Raw genomic sequence first — 26,851 nt, 5'->3', positions numbered from 1 at the left:
CCGTTATTTCAGGGGGGGGGGGGGGACAGAAGCAATTCCAGACAGCGGCTCATTATGTAACCAGTGCTTATGAGGACTGTTTCCATATTAATGTGACACACAGCAGTCATGAAGGTGTCCCGGAACAGTTTTATTAGTAAATGCAAACATTCTGGTTTCATGGATACTTCTTTATAATGCATGCTGCCAATCCTAGGCACAGTTGCTGAAAAGTAACCTCCCTTGAATTTACTGGGAATGTATGCTCAGGCTGTAAAGCTGAGCTAAATGGAGGTGATGCTGTTCGCTATGCTCAAGATGTAAACATGAAGCCTCCTCAGGTTAATGGATTAGTCAACATAATTATGACAACCAGCCTGGAGACTTGTTCAGAGGAAGAGGGCAGTTAGAACATGATGAGGATTTGTTGTCTGGCACAACTACAAACAGAGCTCATGTGGAGCACTGGAAAATTGGATCGAACTGTGATCAGTTCAAAGAGATCATGTTAGAGGGTGTTTTTTTTAAAAAAAAACACTATTTGCTCAGTTAATTTGGGGCGAATGGGAATCAAAGGGATAAAAAAGAGTTTATTAGGATCTCAAGAGCAGATCAAATAACAGGCTGATAGAGAAACGGAAACATACAACTTTATCCTCAGGAGCCAAGTAAATCAAAACAACAAAACAACCAAGTGCAGCTACTTTTAACTGACTTAAAGACACCCAAGTGGAAGAACAGAGTGGAGAGAAAGTAATTGTGGACTAATATTTTTTGTGGCGTGGGGGGGGATGTAAAAGGAGATGATTGCATCATAGACTCAGAAGGTGCTGCTGAATGCTAGCCACAGACCCACTTCCTCACATCTGGCCACAACAAAGATCAGGTGAACTACAGAATAGGTGTTCATAGAAGAGGTGGTAGCTGCAATTGTTTCTAATAATGTATCTGCCAGCTTATTTAGGTTAAATGGAACAAAAATATGTTAGATTTAGATTTGCTGGCCTGGAATACAATTGGAGATCAGAGTTCCTACTCTACTCATTCGTACTCTATGCCTTGAAAGACTGAAAAATAATCCACCTTTCACCACCCTTTATCCATCCTGACCATATATGCAAAATAGCTGATGTGGCATTAGGAATGACCAATCCACATGGTGTGTAATTTAGATGCACTCCCAATTTCATAAAATCTGCCATCTAAGTTGGGGCTGTTTGAGCTTTAGTTCATATAGCAATTTTTGATGATGCAACAGCCAGTCAAACTAATCAGATGGATTGCTATCAAACTATCAGTAGGAGCCAGAGAAAAATGACTGACATCATGATAGTCTTGCAAATTCATGGATTATCTATGGCTTCCTGACAGCCAAGCCCCAAGTGCAAATTTTTGTCTGGTAGTCAGGCAGGAAAGTTTGCATGAGGCATATCCCAGCAAACCTGAGAAAACCTTGGGATTGTTGCCTAGGTTCAGGAGGGCAAATTAGGGATTCTTATTCATTGGAAATCTTATTGGGAGACCATTTTCCAGCTAATAGAAAGTAGGAAAGAAACCTGGTAGTTCAATGAAAGTCTGGCGAAATGTTCTTAGTAGTATATAATAAACCAACATGATGGCAAATCGTTATTATACTATTATGGGATCATTTTAAGGTGCTTTTTGCAATGAATTTTCCTTCTTGTTTTATATCCATTGCATATGTCATTTGAATTTCTGTGTTTTAGCAACAGGCCTGGGTAACCAGTGTAACAGGGGAACTAGGAAGGCATTTACTGTACTGTGTTATACCACAGTCCTTAAAAACATTGGTATCATCCCAATGGGACCCAGGTGGCGCTGTGGGTTAAACCACTGAGCCTAGGGCTTGCTGATCAGAAGGTCGGCAGTTCGAATCCCTGTGACAGGGTGAGCTCCTGTTGCTCGGTCCCAGCTCCTGGCAACTTAGCAGTTCGAAAGCACGTCAAAGTGCAAGTAGATAAATAGGTACCGCTACAGCGGGAAGGTAAACAGCGTTTCCATGTGCTGCTCTGGTTCGCCAGAAGCAGCTTTGTCATGCTGGCCACATGACCTGGAAGCTGTACGCCGGCTCCCTCGGCCAATAACGCGAGATGAGCGCTGCAATCCCAGAGTCGGTCACAACTGGACCTAATGGTCAGGGGTCCCTTTACCTTTACCTATCATCCCAATATGAGGCCCAAGACATTTTGTGAGATAATCAGTCCTATTCCTTAGTTGTGGGACTGTGTTCAGACTAAAGGACTTCAAGGATTCTTCCCACTGCCAGTAAGATTGGGGTCTGGGGATGACAGAAGGACTGCCTGAGTGATCAAACTTGGCAGACAGGTTCAGCTTTATTATGCAAAACAGTTCATCAAGTGCAAGCAATTTGCTTCCATAGGAGCTAATGGTTGGAGAATTGTTGGGGGCACATCTTCCTCAGGCAGCACCTCCTTCTCTGTGGGGAATGGTGTCATCAGGTGCAGATGGTAACAGAGACTGCAACTGACAGAGCTGCACAGAAGGCTGAGTCACTCTGGAAAAATCCTATGGAGTTAGTTGCCACCCTAGAAACTTAAGGGGGGAGCAGCATCTGTTGGAGTGTTAATGCTATCAACCTCCACCTTATGCTCAACTTGCCTAGTTGTAAATAAATGCTAACATTGCAAAATGCAATAAACTTCCTGCTTCCCCTTTAAATCCCTGATATCTTTAAATCCCTGATATCAGAGTGAAGTCTCACTCTGATCTCTCTCCAAATCTCCGCTCATCAGTAGATGAGAGAAAATTTAATCCTACTTCCTAGGCTAGGAAGTCCTGTTTCCTGCTGGGAGGAGGGCAGGGCAGCCAATGCAGAATTAAACCCTGTTCTGCCACCCATCCACTGGTGGACATGGTTAGGGGGAAGTGGACTGGCTTTCCAAATTGGACCCCTTGGCAGCACAAGATTGGCCTGCAGGCCAGAGGTTCCCTATTCCTTCTATAAACAAAACAATAGCTCAATAAAGGCTAGGCCTAGTCTAACTAGAGTGTAAGCTTTGTGCAGGCAAATCAGGATGGATGTGCAGCGGCTTAGCTTCATGCTCCATCACCGGGGGCGGAGAGCGTGTGCTGCCCCCAGTTACGTTGGGCGCATTCTGGGGTGGAGTGCGCCGTGTGCAGTGATGTGGCGCGCGTTCTGGGGTGTGCCGCATGCAGGGGCAGGGCACACGTTTGGGGGGCAGGGCAGGCAGTGGTGATGGCACCCCTGGGATCGCGTCGCTCGGGGCGCACCGCCCCCACCACCCCTATCTTCCTACGCCCCTGTGGATGTGGAATACACAGGCCAACCTGAAGAACATTGAATGATCTGCTTCAGTGAAATGCATGGCAAGATTTCCTGCCACAAGGCATTCACTGCTTTTCTAAAGAGTATGAATATGCAGTCATTGACTAACTCATTTAAATGCCCCGTGGTTACAACACATGCATCTTGCATGTACATCTTCTATAGGTATGTGCAGAGGGTCTTTTCAGTTTTAAGAGGAAACATTCCAATGTGTGATTCCCTTACTGTGAACTGAAGCACTGTACTCTAGCAGAGTTACATGGACTCAGCTACACAGTGACAAAGAAAACATTTGAAGTGTGTTGTAAAGTTCAATATTCAAGTGTGGCATTAGATGGCATTGGTGAGCTATGCTAAATTCAATATATATTTCAAAACTTTTTTTTTTTTAAAAAAAGCATTTTCACAGCTTTTTAAAAATGTGTGTAGATTCCACCACTGTATGACTCTGGTATATAGGTAAGTGAAAAAATATATGGATGAACAGATAAAGGGATGGTGCTGCAAAAAGGGAGTGGTTCCTTCTGCCTTGTCCATGCTGATACAAGGGAGGATGAAAGTAATTGGGAATGATTTTTCCTTATTTTTATCTGTATTCTCATCTTGGCATTATTCACCATCAATTCTTTCTCTGCCTACATAAGTTGAAAAAATCCAGGGAGGAGGTGAGCAGCGAAAGACATTACATTGATTTTCTTGACATTTTAACTATCGGCAGCAGTAGCAACAAAAATGACCTTCACAATTGAAGTAGCAAGGTGATGACAGAACCTTCAGTTCCAGCATCCAATCCATCAATAACACAGGAAGACTGTAACGTCCACTATGAGTAACAAATATTGATTAAATAATATATATATAAAAGTAAAACTAAAAAAAAAAATCAGATTGAGTTTAATATACTAAAAAACCACAACCACCAAGTTTAACATTGTCCTAAAAATGCAATGAGCAAATATAGCCTTAGTCTTCACATACTTCATGATTAGGCACAAAACCTAACACTGGGGAAAGGAAATGCTATCTACCATGCATTGAAACACCTAAGGCACCATGGTGTGAGGGACTGCAATTCCTGCATTGCAGAGAGTTGGACTAGATGGCCTTTTGGGTCTCTTCCAACTCTACAGTTCTATGATTCCATGGTACTGGTGGTCAGGGAAAGCCTGGGTAAACAAACATGTATTTAATTGTTGGCAGAAAAAGCCCCATAATTGGTGCCTGCCTGATCTCAGTGGGGAAAGCGTTCCATAAGTGGTTGGCTTCATATGCCTTCAGACCATACCGTGCTTTCAAAATAGGGAGGCATCTTCTTCAGCTTGTACAAATCTATATTAATTGTGTCCTCCCTTCTCCTGCTCAGGTAACCTGCTCTTCCATTTTTCTTCACTGCAGATTGAATCTGGTGATGTTGGAGATGTGTATAAGATTCGGCTCAGCTGTGATGATTTGTCAGACTTTGAGGGTTGGCATTTGAAGTCTTTTCAGATGGAAGAGCTGCACACTAATCAAGAAGTGAACTTTGACTGTAGCTGCTGGTTTTCTCTTAGCCGAGAACACCAAGAGCTGGTGAAAGAATTCCCTGCAGTGACTGAGAACCAGAAGCCTTTACCAGGTAAAAATAGCAGAGAAGACAGGAACACGGTGAACTAACAATTGAAAGAAATCAGTGCAGCAAAACTAAGTATTTTGTTAAATTTCTCAGTGCTTGAAAATTACTGTGGATCTGAAGCAATGCTTCACAAGTACTCAAATTCCTCTTAATTTAATGAGAAACTGCCTGGCCATTGTTATATTCTATGCACAACTTTGTGTGCAAACCAGAGAGTTAGTATTATACTGGCAAAAGATAAAGCACATAATTGGGAGTAATGGAAAGTCATTTTTGTAAGATGGAGCACTGGATTCTTTCACTTACATGAACTTGAATGGCTGAAGTGATTATTAGGAATGATTTCCTTGTGTAATAATAGTTTTTAAAAAGGATTGCTTTATTTCTCAGAATGCTACCTACATTTCCAAGTGCAAACACAAGTAAAATGTATGGGCTGTAATTAAGTTACGTGCAATTATAAATAGAAATGTTGTGAAGACTTATATTTCCTGGTTTGGGAGCAAGCCTCAGAATTTGACTCTTGCTTATGTTTAAAATATGAATACAGCTTTAACTTATTCTCCCTCTAAGACCCTCAAACCCCTCACCCACTTCTTCTATCACCTATGCAAAAAACAAAACAAAACTGTTTTCCTTTTCCCTAGCAGTCTGATATATTGGGCTGTGGGACATAGTTGTGGCCTGAGGGGGCAGGAGAGTGGATCTTATTTAAGCTCTGGCTATGCCTCTTTTCTCCTTTGTTGGTGGCACTTCTCCACACCCCATGTTCATAGTCTGACTTGTTAGTCACTTTTTAGCGCTGAGTTGGAATTTGGCACTGGTGGGTCAGTTTTCTCACCTACTCCACATTGTGTCACTGGCATGGGGGCATTTAGTTCAGGTTCACTGGTTAAATAGGCTGGTTTTGTCACTTTGGCTTTTCCTTCCTGGAACAGTTAAGTTCAGCTAGCTGTCCCCTTAAGCACTGGCGGAGGAAGAGAAGTTTGGGAGGAGTGCAGCAGCGCAATCCCAGTAAGGTGCCATCGCGCCAGCCCCGCCCCACTTGCTCTCTGCCCCCTGGTGCCGGAGCATGAAGCTCTGCCACTGCCCTTAAGAACCTTAAGCCTTTATGCGTCTATACCTCAACCTACTTTTGTGCCTGATCCAATCCATGCCATACCATATTGGCCTTATATAATCATGATTGCTATATATTCTAGTGAAAAAGGCAGTAGATATATAATTGATATCTACAGTGGTACCTCGGTTTGTGACCGCAGTCCGTTCCGCGGAGGCAGTCGCTCGCCAAAGGCACGCTTCTGTGCGTGCGCGAAGTACCGATAGAGCACTTCTGCACATACACACGCTGCACAGATCGCATCTGCGCATCCAACACTGCGGAACCCGGATGTAAACACTTCTGGGTCCGCGGCAGTCGCTCGCCGAAGTGGTCGCAAACAGAGGTAGGTGTCAACCGAGGTTTGACTGTACTTTATTGGGATATTTTACTTTGTTGTGGCAGGTGGCAGCACTGAAATACAATGTCTCTCTCTGTATGTAATTTTGTAGTTTTGAAGCAATAGTGTATTATTGAATGCTGTTCTCCTATTGTTCCTTTTTCTCAGTGCATAAATATATTGTTTCTGTACACACTGGAGATTTATGGGGAGCAGAAACCTTTGCAAACCTTTACGTAATACTTTATGGCGACAGAGGTGACACAGGTATCAGGAAACTGCAACGCTCTTTCACTGCAGGAGAACAGTTTACAAGGAATAAGGTAACATAGCAAGAAACAATAACACCCAAACCCTCATTTAATGCAATGAAATGGAGAAGGTACAAAAAACCTGATTACAAAGTGGTTTGTAAATATTATGAACCTCATTGTTTACATGTAACTACGCTGTTTCCAGTTTCATTTTATTCTCCCATACATTTTTTTTTCAAATGTAACAGTATATCACAGTTACATAAGGTATTGTATAAAGGTGTGGCAGTAACAGTTATCACTTTGCTACATAGTGGTAGCAAGTAGATTTGTTGCTTTAAGAAAGAATAGCTACTGAGAGATGAGAAGTCTCAGTTCTTTCCCCCTCCTTTATTATAATTGGATCGGATGAACATTCTAAAAGTGGTATTGCATAGCAATTGTGTGTCCCAGCCAGCGAGGGACTCTTCTTTTAAAAAAAATAGTCAGCTGAAGCTGAAGTATCCAAAAATAGTGCTGCAGGAGAAGAAAGACTTACTCTCTCTGGAACTTTTAATTTTAACTGTCCTGAATTGAAACACAGAGGAGCCAAGGACACACGCGCACACACACACACACACACACACCACTCATCAGTTCTAGTCAGCAAGGCCAGTGGCCAGAGATGTTGGAAGTTGCAGCCCAGCAAGATCTGGAAGGGACCATGTTGTGGATGGGGAATTTCCTGAGTATGAGAAACATGATGGAGTTTAATGTAATTATTAAATGGTATTCACTAAGTAGTCAATGTGCTTCAGTCTGGAAAATAACTTGAAGTGGTTAAAGATTCAATAGTCAGGCATGACATCCAGATCTTGTTCTATATACAAATTCCACACACACACCCCAAACTGTTATATCTAGACTTGATTACTTAATATTTGTAAATTAAAAAGTAACTCTTCTTCAGGTGGATTCCTTCTTAGTGGAGGCCGTTGCCTTGAGCCATTTGAAAAAGGTAGTTATAGGACATGATGGAGAAGGATATGGAGCTGGAATATACTTGAAGATGGTAACAGTTAAGAAGTCTGAGAACTCAGATAAAGAATGGGTCTTCCCATGTTGGAATTGGCTGGATACTCACCTGGGAATCTGTGACACTGTGTGTGAGATTGAAACAATAGGTAGGTTGTTCTATAAGTTCCTTCTGTCTTCACCAATAGCACCAGGTAATTATATATACCATGTTTCAGTTTGACAGCTGACAATTGCTTTTTGCCAGTGATTTGTAGCTATTCTTATTATCATTTTAAAGAACTGAAACAGCAGAGTTTATTTCTTCAATAAAGGTAAAGGGACCCCTGACCATTAGGTCCAGACGTGACCGACTCTGGGATTGCGCACTCATCTCGCATTATTGGCTGAGGGAGCTGGCGTATAGCTTCCAGGTCATGTGGCCAGCATGACAAAGCCGCTTCTGGCAAACCAGAACAGCACATGGAAATGCCGTTTACCTTCCCGCTGTAGCGGTTCCTATTTATCTACTTGCATTTTTTATGTGCTTTCGAACTGCTAGGTTGGCAGGAGCTGGGACCAAGCAATGGGAGCTCACCCCTTCACAGGGATTCGAACCGCCGACCTTCTGATCAGCAAGCCCTAGGCTCAGTGGTTTAACCACAGTGCCACCTGGGTCCCATTTCTTCAATAGCACTTCCTATAACAATGAGTGCTGCAGAAAATTTAGGGATGCCCCAAAGCATACGGTATATTCATTTCACTTGGAACACTTTGGGGTCTGCTATTACACAGGGCAAACAGAGAGGATAGTCCAAAAACACACTGGATCTTCTGGAATGGCTGCACATTGAAGAGGAAGATCAATTGTTAGACAAGCTATTTTTTGCCCACCAGTCAGAACTGTGTTTGAAAACCACTGTATTTGATAGCTGGCACAGAAAAGCATTTTTTTTATTGCACCATCCAATAGCTGCCATGCAATGGTATTTTGTTTTTTAGCAGAAATTATTTTAAATATTCAATACAGTGAAATTTAATAGCTAACAGTTTTGGTAGACAAAATGCATTAGTAACTAGTATTTGGCAGTTTGCAGCTTGTGGGCTTTTGAATCTGGAACCATACAAATTCATCTATATGGGATTTATTAGTTGCCCAGTTATAATGATGATTTCTCAAGATGACCAAATAAAAAATAAGCATTTGTACTTTTAAGGGGAAAGGTTACATGCAAAATCTGACCTCTTCCTTGGGCAAGGTAAGAGCTTTTGTTAAGTGGCTGCTCGCCTTGCCTCCTTGAACAGAATGACATCAAAGGGGAGCCCAGTCTGGCTCCATGCTTTGCCCTCCCTGCCAAAAAGAAAGCTTACATTCAACTAAAGATGGGACTACAGAGTCAAAGGTGTCTCATTAACAAATTAAGTGGGTGACATTTGATCCACAGCTACACGCCTGAGCCAAGAAAAGTATCACCTGTTGAATTCCTGCCTTGTGCAACTGTTAAAGTCACAGGAACCCTCCTGCGAGGAACAACAAAAATACATTAATAGATATTATTATTGCAGGGTTAATGGAGCAAATATAGCAGAGAGAAACCAAATATTCAACCCTGCTGTGCTAGGATCTTGAGCAGATTAGGCTTTATTATATGTTCACTTGTCACTATCACACAGCATGTTCCTATTTATGGCCTGATTGCAAGAGTATTTTGTTGAAGCCATTTGTTATCTCCACCTGTCATTGTTTCTCACACTAAAAAGTATTTGTGGATGATATAGTGGAACTTGCAGAGCATTGGTGTTTTCTATGAGAACGATTAATTAAGACTCTGAAGGATGCTGTCTGTTCCTTAATAATTAACTTCAGAATGGGCAGTGAAACACAAATGTTATTATTAGTTTAAAAGGACTCTATATCTGTGATTTAAAATTATGAGGGAAAACATTATATAGTATTAAATTATTAAAGAGCAACTCTATAGGTGCAATAGGGATGCGGGTGGCGCTGTGGGTTAAACCACAGAGCCTAGGGCTTGCCGATCAGAAGGTCGGCGGTTTGAATCCCCGCGACAGGGTGAGTGCCCATTGCTCAGTCCCAGCTCCTGCCCACCTAGCAGTTCAAAAGCACATCAAAGTGCAAGTAGATAAATAGGTACCACTCCAAGCGGGAAGGTAAACGGCGTTTCTGTGTGCTGCTCTGGTTCACCAGAAGCAGCTTTGTCATGCTGGCCACATGACCTGGAAGCTGTACAGCGGCTCCCTTAGCCAATAACGCAAGATGAGTGTCGCAACCCCAGAGTCGGTCGCGACTGGACCTAATGGTCAGGGGTCCCTTTACCTTTACCTATAAGTGCAATACTACTGTTGTCATGGTTGTAGCAAAGCAATATAGCACTGGAGAAAATTTAGCCAATCTTAAGTACATTTAAGTAGGGTTGTTGAGCTTTTTGGAGGGGGCAGAGTTGTTGAAGTTTTAAAAGTTAAATACATATATAAATTCTCCAATTGAAATATGTAGAACTTAAAGTGAGTGATCACGCCTTTTGTTTACCACCCAAACTGGATCCATTTATATATGATTACTGATTTTGTCATTACTCCCTTTTAAGGTAAAAGACTGATCTATTGCGCAAAAGATCCTCAAATCAACAAAAAGTCCTCTGGTTTATGGATAATGGATATCATTGGGTCTGATATGAACACTGAAACTGAACCTGTAAACCTGACTTTCATTTTCTACGGAGACCAAGACTGCAAAAAGCTGTCACATCAGTTTTCAGGAATGGCAACAGAAATCAAAGTAATCAAGTATTCCTTTCCTTTCCTTTTTTTACAAGAAACAAAAATACAAAGGCTAAAGACATTGCTTAGAGTAGATGATTTGGGGGCTATACCATGTGTACACGTGTGTGTCATTTTAAAGCTGTGAGATGACCCAAGGACCAATGAACTCATTCTATGTATTACTACTACAACAACAACAACAATTTATTACCCACTGTTTACCCTTATGTCCCAGAGCAGGCTGCAGTAATTGAAACACAATATTTATATTAAAATACAATATTATACAATATCAAAAGCATTTTAAAGCAACTTAAAATTAAAAACAATAAGGTGGGTCCTAAAAAATATACATCTCAAGTATCAAAAGCATATGTACTGAAGATGCCAGTTTTCCAACTTAGGGGCTGCTACTGAGAATGCCACCTCTTGGGCCACAACTCTCCCTTCCCACCTTCTGCAAACAGTAGAACAACCAAGAGGGCACCCTTCACTGATCTTAGCACCTGAGGGTAGCCTCTAGGGGACGGTCTTTCAGGTACTTGGAACCTGACTTGTTTAGGGCTTTAAACAATAGCATGAGCGCCTTGAATTGGGTCCAGAAAAAAACTGGCAACTGTCGAATCTTGAAACAATTCCTTTAATAATAATAATAATAATAATAATAATAATAATAATAATAATAATAATTTATTATTTATACCCCGCCCATCTGGCCGGGTCTCCCCAGCCACTCTGGGCGGCTTCTAACAGAAGAATAAAACACAAAAATCTATTAAACATTAAAAGCCTCCCTGAACAGGGCTGCCTTCAGATGTCTTCTAAAAGTCTGGTAGTTGTTTTCCTTTTTGACATCTGTTGGCAGGGCGTTCCACAGGGCAGGCGCCACCACCTTTTGGGGGACATGCCCATCCAACTGCTACCATGATCTCAGCAATTTTGCAGGGGCAGTAATGTGCCACTGGAAGAAACTATGACACATTTTAAGTGAAACTATACTTGCTTTTCACAACCTGGGACACATTTGCACACATGCCAAGCACTGGTGAATTGTCAATATGTGTCCTCAGCTTTTTCTTTAGTGAACTTCCCTCCAGGTTTGAAAGGGCCTTGGAAAGCCTTAGCTGGCAGCAAGTGGTAGCAGCAGCAATTCAAGCAGCTGGATCTAGTGTCCCTACTAATTTCTCACAGCACCTCAGAATGATGCCCTGTTGGGAGCATCATGGGAAAGTTAAATGGTGGTTAGTAGACCTAGCTATCTGATGGTTTCTGGCTAGGACACGGGTGTCAAACACAAGGCCCGGGGGCCTAATCCGGCCCGCCAGACCTCGTCATGTGGCCCGCATAGCCGCCGCCGACAATAGCCGCTGACAGTAGTTCTGGAGCCTGCGATTGGCCAAGGGTCAAAACCGGGGGCGGGGCTGCAGGCGGAGGCCAGGGCGCTGGAGCCGCCCTGACGGCCTTGGCCAGGGAATTTCAATTTTGAATGAGGCTGAGGGAGGCGGTGACACAGCGGCCAGACGGGGAAGTGAGATGCAGGAGGAGGAGGAGGAAGCCCGCCGAGGAGGTAGGAAAGCCCTACAGGCGCCGCCGGCAAAGTTGTTGCCGGGACGGAGCAGCGCTGGAATTTTTTTTGGCGGGCTTTGCTGTTGTCTCCGAGAGCGAGTGAGGCAGCACTGGGGAGCCGCCGCCCGCCGCTTCCCTTCCTCTCCTCAGCTGCATCCGGGAGTTGGGCGAGCGAGCGGGCGAAAGGGACGCGGAGTGAGCCTGAGGGGGAAGTAGGCGAAGCGCAACAGTCGCTCTCTTGATGGAGCCGGGTTTCTCTTCCCTCTTCCCCCGTTTTCTCCTCCTAGACACTCGGGAGGGTGCCTGGCTTTTGCTCCGTCCCCCACCCCCGAGCCGCCCTTTGGCTTCTCAGTTCCGGCGGAGCTGCTCCCCAGGGGGCGGCTGGGAGGGAGGCGGCGGCGGCACGGGTTCCTGCTCTTCCCGCTCTGCCGCCGCCTCCTCTCAGCCCCTCGTGATGTAGGGCTCCAGATGGAGTCGCCTCGCAGTTTGAGTAGGTGGGAGGGGATTTGGGGGGGGGAGGTTTTCAAGCCTCCTCTGCCTGCAGTCCCGGTAGGGAGAGGCGGCGGCGAAGACGACAACAGTGTGGGTGGGGGGGGGGAAGAGCAGCTCTGAGGCGAAGATGCACGTCCGCTGGGGCTGCCGCCGCCTTCCTCCTCGGGAAATCCGCTGCCCTCCCTCAGCACGAGGGGAAGGGACTCTGGTGCTGAGGAGGGAGGATGCAAAAGCAAAGCAGGGAGTTGGCGCTGCACCGCATGTTCCTGCCCCTCTCCAAAGCATGGGGTGGGTTGCAGCGTGTGGCATCCTGCCTAGCGGGGTTTGGGTGTGCACAGGGCGGGAGAGGGAAGCCCTCTTTCCATCTGCAGGTTTTTAATACCAGCAGTGGCTTTCTCCTTCCTGCCGAAGGTTTAGTTGAGCCCCCCCCCCCGGAAGCCGTCGATCCCCACCTTTTGTTCAAATTTCCCTCTTTTACATCCCCTCCCACACACGCGCCATGACGCAGGAATGTGATCCGCGTGGGGGTGGGAATGAGCTTACATTATTACAAAAAACAGTAATAATTGAATGCAGTGACAATAATTTATGATATTAAAGAGTGGACACATAGTCCTACAGACACAACCGGCCCTTTGAGGGTGACCAAACTGCTGATGCGGCCCTCGATGAATTTGAGTTTGACACCCCTGGGCTAGGACAATGATGGGCCCATTGAGATAGCAGTTGCTCAGGTATGTTGGGGGCTGACATTGACCCTGCTGATCTCGGCTACTTTGCTTACTGTTCACCCTGGAAAGATGTTTCCTCCATAAAAGTCTGATAGGAATGAAAATAGTACTTGAATCCTTGCTAATATCAGTGCAGCTAGATTGCCTCTCATAAAAACAGCACAGCAAAGTGCTGCATTTACAGGGGTCTGAATAGTAGATTATAAATTAAAGGACCGATAGCTTTTAATTTTCCTGGTGTTAAGTTAAAATGAAAACATTGTTTAGAATCCCACAAACGATTATGAAAGCAAAGATGAAGTTTTCTCTCCCACATATTATATGTATATACAGCAGGGAATTGCTCTTGAGTTCCTTATTCATGTGCATGTGTGATACCAGTATTTATTTGCAAATATGTGCTTGTTGAAATTATGCTGTATATTTTTCAGCAGAATGTAAAAACATCTTAGGAGGTGTAAAAAAATGTGATGCACGAAGGGACTCTCAGTTTTCTATTGTTTATCTAATTTAGATGAAAATCTCATCCTCTGTTCACAACAGTCCATGTGAATAATAATGTTATAGATTTGGGGGGACCCACCTAAACCCTAGAAATTAAAAAATGGTAGGATTTTGATTATTTTGGAGTATTGTAGGGAAGATTGTAGGCCACTGGAAAAATACAGGCAAAGCTTCCTTTCAAAGCCAGGACCTCCTTCACCTGGGGTAGAGGCATTAACATGACAAAAGGTATTGATGGCCTGACTGAAAAGGAATTATTGGGCCTGGACAGACAGAGGTTGCCAAGGTGATGGGGTGTGTGTTTGAGGTGACAGGAAAAGAGTGTTTTTAGCAAGTTTTGCTGGGAAGAAGGGAGAGAATGAAACAGAGATCCATCTTGGGTAGGCTGAGTGAAGGCTGGCTGAAGAGATCCATTTGACTCTAGGGCTGTACTACTGTGGGGGACAAGGCCATCTTGAAATGACCATGCTGTAAGATCTGCACTCCCTCTGTGCAGCCTGAAGGTTTAAATAGGTGAACAAACCATATTTCTTGAAGCTACGACAGTCTCTGCCATGTCTCAGTTCTCCAAAGAAACTGACACCCTGTGAGTGCCTGGAACCCCCTGGAATCTTTCCACCACTCAGCAGAGAGTGAGGGTGGCACCCAACCTTTGTAACGATATTGTGCATAGAAAGATTAACCAGGACATTTGTAATTATTTTAAAGGCTGATAATTATTTTTAAATCCTATCTGTACTATGATGTTGATGTGTTGCTCTTATAGAGCAAAGCAATCCATACACAGTGTGAGGCTGGGCTAGGAGGTGGAGGGTTGAACTAAGTGGAAATGTCTCTCCACTTAGCTCTGCTGGCTTTGCCAGCTTCCTTCCAGCCACTGCCAATGGAGTGACCTAAGTGTCACAACACTCCCCCTTCCACCTATGAAACATATGGGACTGCTGGCATCAGGGCACCCAACCAACAGCTACCTGGAGAAAGCCCTGAAACTGTGTTCTGGACACAGGGAAGGGCTGAGCTGGGATCCATTGGATCTTGTGCTGGCCTCACTGTCATTGGACAATGCCATTAGGCCCAATCTGGGCCTGATTGTCCCACCCCCACTTTCCACACAGCCACCATGAGGAGCAGGACTGTGGGGGGGATGTGGTGGGGGCACCACTGCTCTGCCAGTAGGGGGACATTTTGCTGTGTTAGTGGTTGAAACCATTAAGACATCAAAGACAGCTGACAGGCAAATAATTATTTTATGCTGATCCAAAAGGCAAGTTTTGGTTATTGTTTGTTTTCCCTTTCATGTAGGCTGAACTGGCAAACATTGGCTCCCTTTACAAAATTCAAGTATCTGGTCCACATGCTCTGCTAAAGGAGTCTTGGCATTTAGCCATCCTGCATATGAAACATACAGGCACCAACCAAGAGATGTGGCTAAATTTTGACTGTTGGTTCAAACCCAATGAAGAGACATGTGTTGAACTACCAGCATTGTGTTCCGAGCAGGATCCCTTTCCTGGTAAGAGAAATCTGCTTTTTATTTTACAGAGGCTGAAGACCTTGGATGCCCCTGTGCAGCTGTTGTTGGTGCAACCTTCCAAGAGAATGATTTTGACCTTATTGTAAAGTGACGGTTGGAAGTGCTTTTTTTTCCAGAGCATCTATTCTTTCATCTCCAAAAATAGTCTGCTATTTGGAACTAGGAGAACAATGCTATGCCTGTTCTCAAGGAAATAAATACCACTGTGTGCATGGGGTTACAACCAAAGCAAATGCTGCAATCCTTTGCACATGTTCTAGGACAGGACGGTTCAACCTCTCAGATGAAGTGGACTGCAGTAGTTCTTTCACAAAGAACCTGGGGCCACAGACTGAATTAAATTTCCACACTATAAATTAAAATGTTTGCAATGTAGTTGATATTATTTAATATACACAATTGATATATTTAATTAAATATATATAATTAAACACACAACTAATAGATTTAACATATGTTACACATATACACACACACAACTATGCTTCTCTCCCCTTTCCCCCCTTCTCTCCTCTTTTTCCGCTCCAGCTTCCAGCACTGCTGCTGAGAAAACATGCAACGCACACTCTCTCATTCATGTGTGCACTCACTGTCTCTAGGTCCAGTTAGGGATCCTCTCAAAATGCCTGCCCCCACTACTCCAAAAAACCCAATGCTGGCTTGGCTGGAGAAAGCACATCTTGCTCTTGTCCTTTCATTCCCCCCCTCTCCCATCCCTCTTTCTCTCTCTGCATCCCACCCCCAAAGAGAATTCTCAGCTGCAGCTGAGAGAGGTGACCGGTCCTGCGGTGGTCACAAACCAGGGCAAGGCTTTCATGTTGTCTCTTCCTGTTCGTTGCAGCTTTGGTACTAGGCAAGGGCCTCCAAAAAAAGGCCTCATGGGCTGGCTGTATGTGGGCTGCATGTTGGTCCACCCTGTTCTAAAATGTGATCTAGGATGTCTGATGCCATCTCTCTTGAATATTAGGACTTGTGAGCAAATGTGTTTAGAATGGGGTGCCAGTCCTTTTCCACAGAATTTTAGCGTGATTTAAGAACGCCCCTTAAACAAGCAGAAAGCACAAGGGGAAGGGAATATCTGCTCTCTGCCCATCTCCTCCCCTAAATGCATGTACACACAACTGCGTCCCCACAAACTTCAATTTCTGACACATGCAGTAGAAGCTGGAGGTAGGCAATGATCTGTGGCTGAAAGGAGGATGTGAGAAAGCCTCTGCACGCTGCCCAATGTCTAATAAAACTAGGTAGCATCTTGGGGAAACCCAGCCAGATGGGCAGGGTATGAATAATAAATTATTATTATTATTATGTATACTTAGTAGGGAGTCATCAAACACAGGAGGAGCCACCCTCTAAGTAACCACAGATGAAGATGATTTCATCATCATAATTTTTAATATACCACTTAATTGGCCAAATTATTGAGAGACCTGGCTTCATATCTCAAAAGCAAACTTTCCAATATGTATTCCAGATTAAGTTTGTTTGTTTTTCAAATGATATGTTGATCTGCCTTTACATCAAGCAAAGAACTATCTTTTACTCTGGATTCTAGTGTCTGGAATATCTCCATTTAAATACAGTAATGGCATAATATCCTTGAAGTGATGGTCATATGAAGAAACTTGCTTTTTGCTCACCATGCTGTTTCTTCCTGCTTCCTTTGTTTTCTCTGTATTACAATGAAGAGTTGCAGCATAGTGGTTAGAGTGTTGGACAAGGGCCTGAGATAGTACGGTTTAAATCCCTGCTCAGGCACGAAGCTTGCAGAGTGACCTTGGGCAAAGCCACAATCTCTCAGCCTTAACCCACCTCACAGGGGGGTTGTTGTGATGATAAAATGGAGTGTGAAACCATGCACAGCACCTTAGAAGGAAAAGTAGGGTATAAATGTGAGAAAATAAATACTGTATAGTAGAATAGAAACAAATAAACTGTTACGAAATGCTAGGTTCTCTTGAGTTACAAAATGCTAGGTTCTCTTGAGTGCATGTCTGTTTTAATGGGAACATGGCTTAATTTTTTCAACAATGATGAGGGAAAGACATAAAGAAGACACCCACCACCACCATCAAATTAAGAAAGGCACAGCTCAGTGGGAGAAAGATGTCATTTAAAATAACCATCTTTCTTTCCACAATAATTTCTGCTGATACTCTGTTTCAAAGTAAATGCATTAAAAATAAGCTAAGTACAGTACAGTTAACCAGAATATCTTTTCTTGGTGCCCGTCATTATTAGCAATACGTCTCTCATGTGCCAGAGTCTCTCACATTTCAATGCAAAGTTGGCCTTTAAAATCCTTACTTCAATCATGATACAATCCTTTCTATACATATACCTCAGACTTATTAAAGAATGACTTCATGAAATGTCACAATATCTAAATTCATCCCTTTTTATTATGTATTACTCGATATGAATAGCAGAGGCTTATAATAGGAGCTGTAGGAAAAGTTTTGAAATGAATCAAGCGGTTTTTTTATTACCCTCCCCCCCTTATCTGTACTTAAATGTGTCATCTGTTATCATTCCTAATTATTCCTTTTCACAGTGTTTTCCATAATCAGTTTTACAGAGTGATCCTAAACATATTACTCAGAAGTATATCCCCTCAAGTTTTCTGAGACTGACATCTACTAAGTCTTCAGTTCTTACACGCTGGCCGTGAAATAAACCTCACTGAATTCAGTGGGGCTTTCTGAGTGGACACATGCTTTTATTGTGCTATGCATGTGCTTAGATCTGAAATCGTAAACCACACTAGACCGTTTCTCCTGGCCTTTTTCTCTTGTGCCTATGCAAATTCCAGATTCCCTCCATTTTGAAATGCTTTACCATGAACATATATTTTTAAATAAAGGGGGGGGTGGAGGTCTATGCTGGGAGGTAAGGGGAGGTAAACCCAGCAGTAACTTAGTTTGAAATAAAGTTCTCGTCTGCACTGTATATTTAAAGCAGCATCATGCCAATTTAAACAGTCAAGGCTTCCGCCAAAGAATCCTGGAATCTGTAGTTTGTTAAGGGTGCTGAGAGTTGTTAGGGGACCCCTATTTCCCTCAGAAAGCGACAATCCCCATAGTTCCCTGGGAAAGAGGGATTGACTGTTAAACCACTCTGGGAACTGCAGCTCTGTGAAGAAACTAGGGATCTCCTAACAATTCTCAGCACCCTTAGCAAACTAAAGTTCCACGATTTTTTGCTGGAAGCCATGGCTGTTTAAACTGACATGGTGCTTAAACACGCAGTGCAGATGAGGCCAAAGCATAGCTGCCAAGTTTTCCATTTTCTCGCGAGGAAGCCTATTCAGCATAAGAGAAAATCCCTTAAAATAAGGGATAACTTGGCAGCTATGGGCCAAAATTTCCATTTATTCCGTACTATCAAATAAAAAAACCAAGCCTCCAGTTTTCCTGCTGTCAGTGAAAAATAAATGTGACAGGAGAAGTGGGGGTTGGAATTTAAACATAAATCCCTCAAAACTGAGCAAGACCTGGTGACAAATCTCAAGTCCTTTGCCACTATTTTGTTTTGCTTCCTCACACCCAGTTGCAAATAAATAAGCTGATGAAGGCACCCACTGAAATTTGGCACTGGATTTACAGTGTGACTTTTAATATTTTGTGCATGTAAATCTTCTGAAATGTGTGCTCCAGCATGCGTGCATGGAATCAGAACTATTGAGCATCACATTATCTGACTTCCCCCTGATAAATGACAGGTAGTAGACCTTTTGCTTTTATAACGGGAAATCATACATTTCTAGTTGCCAAGGGTGCAATCTAATGGGAACTTCATTATATGCAGCTCATGTTGAAAAGAGCAGGAATCACACTAAAGTGCAGCTCTATAAAAGATTTGGTATAGTAATAGACAGACTTAGAATAGATCAGTTGCCAAAAGCAGCAGTAGGGCCTTCTCTGTGCCGGTGACAGAATGCTCACATGGTGCTATGTTGGATATAACTCGCTGTTGTCACTCATTTAAATTATGCAGTCTTTAACCAATTAGTTAATTGTTTAATCAAATGAGTTTTAGTTGGTTAAACAACTACAATTCACATGCCTAGTTTGATTAGTGCCTGATTCATCTGACTGTGTACACACCAGGGGCTACTACTGTTGGGGTGCGAATGTCTTTAACCTAAGTCAAGGTGTTCACACCTTGGCTAGAGACAGATTAGGACCAGTTTAATGACGCAGGTGGCACTGTGGCTTCAGGGACACGGGTGGCGCTGTGGGTTAAACTACAGAGCTTAGGGCTTGCCGATCAGAAGGTTGGCGGTTCGAATCCCCGCGACGGGGTGAGTTCCCATTGTTTGGTCCCGGCTCCTGCCAACCTAGCAGTTCAAAAGCACATCAAAGTGCAAGTAGATAAATAGGTACCACTGCGGTGGGAAGGTAAACAGTGTTTCCATGCACTGTTCTGGTTCGCCAGAAGCGGCTCAGTCATGCTGGCCACATGACCTGGAAGCTGTACGCTGGTTCCCTCGGCCAATAAAGCAAGATGAGCACCGCAACCCCAGTGTCGTCCGCGACTGGACCTAATGGTCAGGGATCCCTTGAATTTAATGACTTGAATTGGTGTTCAACATGGTTCAAGAAATGATGCATCAAACAGTAATATTATTGTAGGTTTTTAAGGGGGTGGGGGTCAGTAAATGGGAGTGTGGAGACAGCCCAACACTGATTTTTCTTAATTCCAGCCTCCTAGTTATCCCAACCTGATTTGGAAATCTCAGGCTATTATCCCACTGTTTCAGTTCCAATAGCTCTGTTCATAGGGGGGTCAGAACTGTCCTAGTCTTCTTCTAATCCTAGTGTTAGATACATACCCACCAAGTTCATAGATCTTTGCACTGAGCAACACACAACTGGCATTGAGAATCTCCGCATGCTTTCATTTTTAAGACGGGCATAAAGTAGTGGATGTTAGGTGCTGGTAGGGTAAGGTCAAAAAGTTGGAAAACCCCTACCTAAGGCATATTATATCTTACAGATAAGAACACCATTTTCAGCTTGCTGTTCCCTGGTGGAGAATAGCCTTGTTGTGTGAATCTAGAGTTGCTGTTCGGTTGATATGCTGGCCCAGCCATTTTTTAAAACCGTGTCATAAAAATCCTACAGTCAGAGAGAGTGTAAGGCAAGGGGAGGCTGTCCTTTGCTGGATGAGTGCTCACCTTTGCTGGATGAGTGCTTTTCAGCACCTATACATGAGCTCCTTGCCAGCTACATATATTTAAAGCAGTTCATATTAGGCAGCCACTTTAGCCATAGCTAACTACATTAGCCATAGTACTACAGAAAGGTGAGGAGAAGGCAGCAGTTGCCACAGCCTGCTTCATATAGTCCTTTAAAAATGACATTTTGAGTGTTGCACTAAAATGTTTCAGTGGAAATGTGGCTCTTGCTGTGACTGCGACCAAAAGGTTTTAAAAAGCCATGATTGAAATGTGGTCTGTAAGTTTCGCTATCCATTTTCTTCCACTCTTAGAGGACAAGATTATCCTGCATTCTGCAGAGAAGGGTTTTGAAAAATACAGTTCTCAGAATGGTATTTTTGTGTGCATGCTGTGTTAAACATTTAAACTTAATAGTCAGGGACTCCCAAAAATGTCCTTCTGCTTTCCTTCCACATCCCAGGCCACAGGGGTGACCTGCCCCGTTTCATCACCTGAGGCGAAATGAGAATTGCTGCCTCCTGCCCTTCTACGTCTGCTGCCACCACACACACACACCCCTTCTGCCACTGGAATGACCCAGTGGCAGAACAATGTGCCAGAATGCCTCCATCTCACAGGTGATGGCAGCAGCAGTGGGACAGGCGGAGCACTGCATTTTTTACTTCTGCCACCTGAGGCGGTTGTTTCACCCTGCCTCATGGGCAGGCCGGCAGGCTTTGCCATGCCATCAGACTTCAGAATGGGAGGCCTGTTTAGAGCAGATTGACTAGGTAAAGAACAAATTCTCATCTGAGTCTTCCAGAGCAAAGTACAGACATTTCCCATCCTCCTGCCTTTGCTCTGAAGACAGATGGGCTGCAAGAGGTAGTTCTGCCTCTTCTCTTTCCCAGGATTGTGAGGCTATAGGCCTAGCCTAGCTTCACAAGAGGTCTTCTCCAAAAGGTCAAATTCTGGTGCCAATTTTTAAAAATAACTCACTTTTTTCTCACTCGTGAGGATCATGTTGAAGGGCTTGGTAACTTGGGATGCTTTACTGTAACAGCTGCCCCAGAGGTCTTGGGAGGGTCTGACTCCTCTTCCTTAGAGCCAGTCAACTGATTCAATCCTTAACGTTTATCTGCCGATTTGGAAAGAACTATTCGAAGCAATGCCACAGAAGCTCTGCAGGAATGGTTCCAGGATCTGTGTGCAGTTTACACTGCAGCTCAGATCAGCTTGATCACGTTTGTTCAAGTTTTTGTGTAAAGAATCTCTGAAAACAGACAGAGGGTGAGTGGGCAGTACCCATATATTTCGGGAGGACAGAGTAAAGGCGGAACTTACTACTTCCCTAGCAACTATCTCCTTTCGTTAGAACAGGTTGTTCTTGGTTTCAGAGATGCTTCATACGAGCAAGTTAATCATATATTTTATGCAAATTTAATTAGGTTATTTTCCCTCCAGAGCAGCTAATTAGCAAAGTCACTTTAGGGTACTAAGGCGTCAGTGTGTAGATATGTCAGTGACGTTTTATAAAGAGAAGAAAACTGTTTAGGGAAGAATGCAGAGCATGAGGACTCTTCAAGTCAGACAAGCACACGATACATGAATATTGTTGCATGCACCCCAATCTCCAAGTGGTGAGAGACACCAGAGATGCTTTTCCAGGGTTTGGTTTCTGTGGAATGAAGCTAAATGGAGACTGTGGGGTCATTAGGATATATGGTTTTACTTGCACATATTTGCAAACTGAGCATGGGAAGGAGAGGCTTACAGGAATAACATCCCACATATCTTGTCTCCTCAGCTAATATCCTAGGGAGATCCACAAGCCATAGATTTGGTGCAGCTAAGAAGGTCTGGATCTGGTCAGTGTCTAGATGTGAAACTATCTAGGAACTTCCTATATGCAGCTTTGAGCTCCATGGTGGTAGAAAGTGTTGGGATATAAAAGAAATAAACACATGTAGGTCCCTGTGACCAATTACATTTATGAGCAGATCTCTCTCAGAATAAGTTCCATGAATGTATCTCTGATCTTGTAAAATGTAGTTGAATGAGACTCCCATAACATTTCTCCTCTTGCTTTCCCTGCCTGGTCTGCTATATGTTGGAAGGTTTAGGACTGACACAGACTTTTTATTCTAGCATTTGATTTTGTGGTAACCAGAATGAATGGGCTCTGATTCTATAAACTGGGTACTGATTAGAAAAAAACAGCAATACAGTCAATGAAATAATGGTGACAAAATAGGTTTTTCATCCAGATATTGGAACAACTGCATATTTACAGTATAAGAGAGCAAATCATAAAATGAGATTTGTCCCTTCCTTTAGTTAATAATGTATGACTAGTGGCTTGTCCATAAAACTTTGCAACAGCTGAGCAGCCTGGTAAGTAATCAAGTAATCCTACTTTATAGCCAGCGACAAACAGTTTCAAAGATTTCTTTCATTAGAGTGAGATATGTATATATTTATTTACTTCAGTTGTGGAATATTCCATCCATGTACACACCGGAGACAAAAAGAAAGCTGATGCCACTGGAGAGGCTTATATTTGCATTCAAGGAGGCAGGGGAGACTCTGGGAAACGATGGCTTAATCCTTCAAAAAGTGGTCCAGTCACTTTCAGCAGAGGAGAGGTAAAATTAATTCATAGCAAATGTGCAGACATAAACATCTCTCACATTGTACACAGAGTATTTTCCCTCAAAAAGAATATGAATATTCATACGGGAACCCACTATTGTAAAGTAACATTATTACATAGCTGCCAAGTTTTCCCTTTTCTCACGAGGAAGCCTATTCAGCATAAGGGAAAATCCCTTTAAAAAAGGGATAACTTGGCAGCTATGCATTATTATCCAGCCAAAGTTAAGTGGTTAAGTGCTTATAGGCCCCACTGATTTTAGTGGAAGAGAGCTAAATTACTTGTTTGATAATTCTCCCATCAAAATCAATGGGAATTAAAAAAACTTGAATTGTACCCATTGTGATTTCTGCTCTTCAGTGAGTTGGTAGGTAAACATTTTAAACATACATGTTTTATGCAGAAACTGCTCACTGTGTGGGGCGGAGACTCTATGCTACCTTCCCAACAGGTGGGTTGCTATTGCTTATGGGGAGGGGCAAGATGGCAGGGAGTTTGGCATGGAGCAAACACAGCTGTAGGAACACTTGATTGGCTCTGCCAGTGTGTTTGCGCTACACCAACATCTCCAATCTCCCTCTCCCTCCTGGTAAGCAGTAGCAACTCTGCCCCACTTAGCAAGCTGCTTCTGGTCTCACAAGCTTCTTGAACCAATCGTGTGGTGGATCAGTGACATGTGCAAGTAAATCCCATATTTTGTCTATAGTTCGTGCTGCTTAATCCCAGATTGAGATCATGTGTATTTTGTAAATCACAATGCATATCTATTAGGTTGCAGTCCTTATTTATTACATTCCTATCCCACCTTTCCTCCAAGCAGCTCAAAGAGCTCAAGGTGGTAAACATTGTCGCCCCATGCTTTCAACACAACAATCCTGTGAGGTAGGTTGGGCTGAGGGTGACTGACTGGCCTGAGGTCACTCAGTGAGTTTTCATAGTTGAGTGGGGATTTGAACTTCACTCAGGGAGTAAGACTCATTGAACTTAATAGGGCTTATTTCTAAGTAGATATGCATACAATGTGCCGTTAGTCATACCAGCTCTATCGGTCAAATATGTTCTGTCTATAGTCATCATTTCAGCATGTGCCTGCTGCATGCCTGGAGAATAAATCAGGGAGAAAACTGGTCAGAAGCGACTGAATGCATAGGTCCAATTTAAAATGTCAGGATTCACAGACAGAAGATATTTCTAATATAAGAAGGCTGTATGAGATGGAAGATGTACTGAGGGAGGGGGACTAATTCTGAATAAATAAATGCCAAGGAAATAATATAAGTATTCATGGGGGGAAATGAGCAACATAGAATGTTTAACTACTGCTACCAAGAAACATCTCATTTAATAGAGGTATTTTCATATATTATAATATGGAAAGGATTTGTCTGTAGAAAATAGAGAAATATTACTGATGTATTTGCTATCCTAGGTTAGGCCAATCTAGCCTACTACCCACACTCTATCTGGAGCTAATTTGAGACACTTCAGAAGAAAGGCAAGGTCACTTTGGGCAATAACTATAATTCATCTGATTTTATTTGTTTCATTCTAGAAGCTCTGTTACAAATGAGCAGTTTACTGGAACGTTAAACTACTCCAGGAAATACTGCACTTCTTAATAATGTGATACACTAATATTTCCAATAAAGTCTTACTAGTCACTGACACTTAAAACATCACTCGCATTAATGATCTTTTTTTATGATGAACTTACAGAAAATGTTATTTCTTTTCTTAATCTGAAATGTTTGTCTATGTAGTGAACAAATCCAAGGAAAGATTTTTGCAGTGCTTAAATTTTAGTTACAGTTCTTGCATGTTCATAGCAGTTGCATCTCACTTCATCTAAACCAATACTATTAACTCGCCTCAAATTACAGGTGGATGTTTTCACAATCAAAGCAGTGCACCTTGGGAAGCTGAGCCATGTCCTTGTAGGCTTTAAAAGTTTCAACAAAGGTACAAAATGAAAACACATGTATATGTTGAGTATACTGTATCAAATACCACAAAGGTGACTATACTAGTCTGTACTAGCTGCAAAAAAGACAAAGATCAAAGCATATTTTCATGTTTTCCCAGCAGCACCAGATACACCCACTCACTTGAGACTGCAGTGCTATACATACCTGGCTTGGAGTAAACTCCATTGCACTCAATAGGACTTACTTTTGAGTATACATTTATAGGGTTGAATCACCACTTACTTTTAGAACAGAAGACTGGCTATCTCACCAGTTTGACTTGCCAGTATGTGAGTCAACTTTTTGATACTACATGCAATGAGTGTGGATAACTACAGACAAAATCCTTTGCTGAATTAAGCACTGTCTGTACAACAAATTATACATGAAGATCTTCTCCTCGCTCTTCTGCATCTAGCAATCAAGGCTGTTTATGTGAATTCTGTTGCTAGGTGGTGGTTGTGTGTGTGTGTGTGTGTGTGAGAGAGAGAGAGAGAGAGAGAGAGAGACAGAGAGAGAGAGAGAGAGAGAGAGTATATATGGATGTACACATACACACACATTGTACATATGCATCCAGCACAGCAACATGATCAATGAGCTTGATACTCACCCCAGAAATTGGTTGGACCCTTCAAGCATTCCTGTTGAATCCTTGAATTCCCCAAGGCCTTTTTTTTAGCATTCAATGGAAATGCATATAATTATCCTTATTATTAACTAATTCCTTTCTGTAGAGTTTTGCATGTGCAAGTGCTTTACAATTCTTAATCATTTAGACCACACACAAAAACAGTCATTGGACAAAAATGGAAACATATTTCTTTCACTTTTTTTTTCTAGATGATTGGTTCCTAGAGAAGATTGTAATAAAAGAAGGAAGCTACCCTTTTACCACATACACCTTTGTTCACAATAATTGGATCAGTAAACATTCAAAAAAAGATTTTATGGAGCTTTCAATTCCACTGCAAGGTAACTTATCTTTTTTGTTTTATGGTACCGGTACTTGCCAAAGTCCATGCTGAAGAACCAGCACCCAAATTCCAACACAAGTTTCTTCATAAGGAAGTCCCACAGAAATTCCCAAGTATGACGGCAAAGAACTAAAGCCTTAGCTCCTCAAGAATCATGTGCATAACAGCCTTTAAGGCATTCCCAAGATAGGTTTCCCAACTCGAACTCAGATTTATTGGAAGTTAATGCAGTTTAAGCTCCCCCAATTTCCTACATTCAGAATAATCTAGAGGCTTCATTTTCAAAGCACATAAGATACGGCACAGATGGTACCCTTGCACAAGATCCAACCCCAATATTGCAATCCTAGGGACCAATTCAGGCCACAAATCATGTGTTCTCCTGTGATGTTATTCCAGTATTGCCTGCTACATGGCAGCCCAAGAGATTAAGATGAGGCTGAAAATACGAAATACTGAATATAGCTGAGTACTGTAATACATTTTGGAATTGACATTAATATTTAACTCAAATAGGCATCATGCTGTTTGTCTGGGTCTTTTTTCCATTCAGAAATGACTGTAACATCTGGCCCAGTGAAAATGTTTGATGTTAGAAGTCAAGGACAATGGAAGATGTGGATGGATTGTGCCCATGTTCCAGAAAAGATTCCTGTTGTAAAAGTGCTTGTGTATGGAACCAATGGGGTATCTCTTCCACAGAATGTCCAGAGTATGAAAAACGATCCATTTCTGGTGGGTTTCTAATTTCTTTTTGTAGCATACGCTGTATGTGCTACTGTACAATTCTACTGCATTGCTGCCACAGGCACATGATGTCCAGTGCAGGGAGGTCTGAAAGAATGGACACAGGAGACTTTATTTATTACAGACTTTATAC

The 26,851-nt window shown here is 42.7% G+C and overlaps 1 protein-coding gene across 6 annotated transcripts in view; it reads left to right on the top strand.

Moving 5' to 3' along the window:
* The window catches only part of RP1 (RP1 axonemal microtubule associated), a 194,812-nt gene that overhangs the window by 121,247 nt on the left and 46,714 nt on the right, over nucleotides 1-26,851 (top strand). For all 6 annotated transcript variants that reach the window (XM_060277834.1, XM_035125532.2, XM_060277835.1 and 3 more), the window contains 9 exons: nucleotides 4,703-4,922; nucleotides 6,527-6,681; nucleotides 7,562-7,775; nucleotides 10,215-10,405; nucleotides 14,985-15,195; nucleotides 22,868-23,022; nucleotides 24,911-24,989; nucleotides 25,838-25,969; nucleotides 26,525-26,706. In XM_060277834.1, coding sequence (XP_060133817.1) covers nucleotides 4,703-4,922; nucleotides 6,527-6,681; nucleotides 7,562-7,775; nucleotides 10,215-10,405; nucleotides 14,985-15,195; nucleotides 22,868-23,022; nucleotides 24,911-24,989; nucleotides 25,838-25,969; nucleotides 26,525-26,706 — 1,539 coding nt within the window. The remainder of the gene's footprint in view (nucleotides 1-4,702; nucleotides 4,923-6,526; nucleotides 6,682-7,561; nucleotides 7,776-10,214; nucleotides 10,406-14,984; nucleotides 15,196-22,867; nucleotides 23,023-24,910; nucleotides 24,990-25,837; nucleotides 25,970-26,524; nucleotides 26,707-26,851) is intronic.

Source organism: Zootoca vivipara, chromosome 8, assembly GCF_963506605.1.
Source record: "Zootoca vivipara chromosome 8, rZooViv1.1, whole genome shotgun sequence".
Lineage (NCBI taxonomy): Eukaryota > Metazoa > Chordata > Lepidosauria > Squamata > Lacertidae > Zootoca > Zootoca vivipara.
The sequence above is the reverse complement of the archived record's forward strand: the minus strand, read 5'-3'. Positions and strand labels throughout refer to the sequence as shown.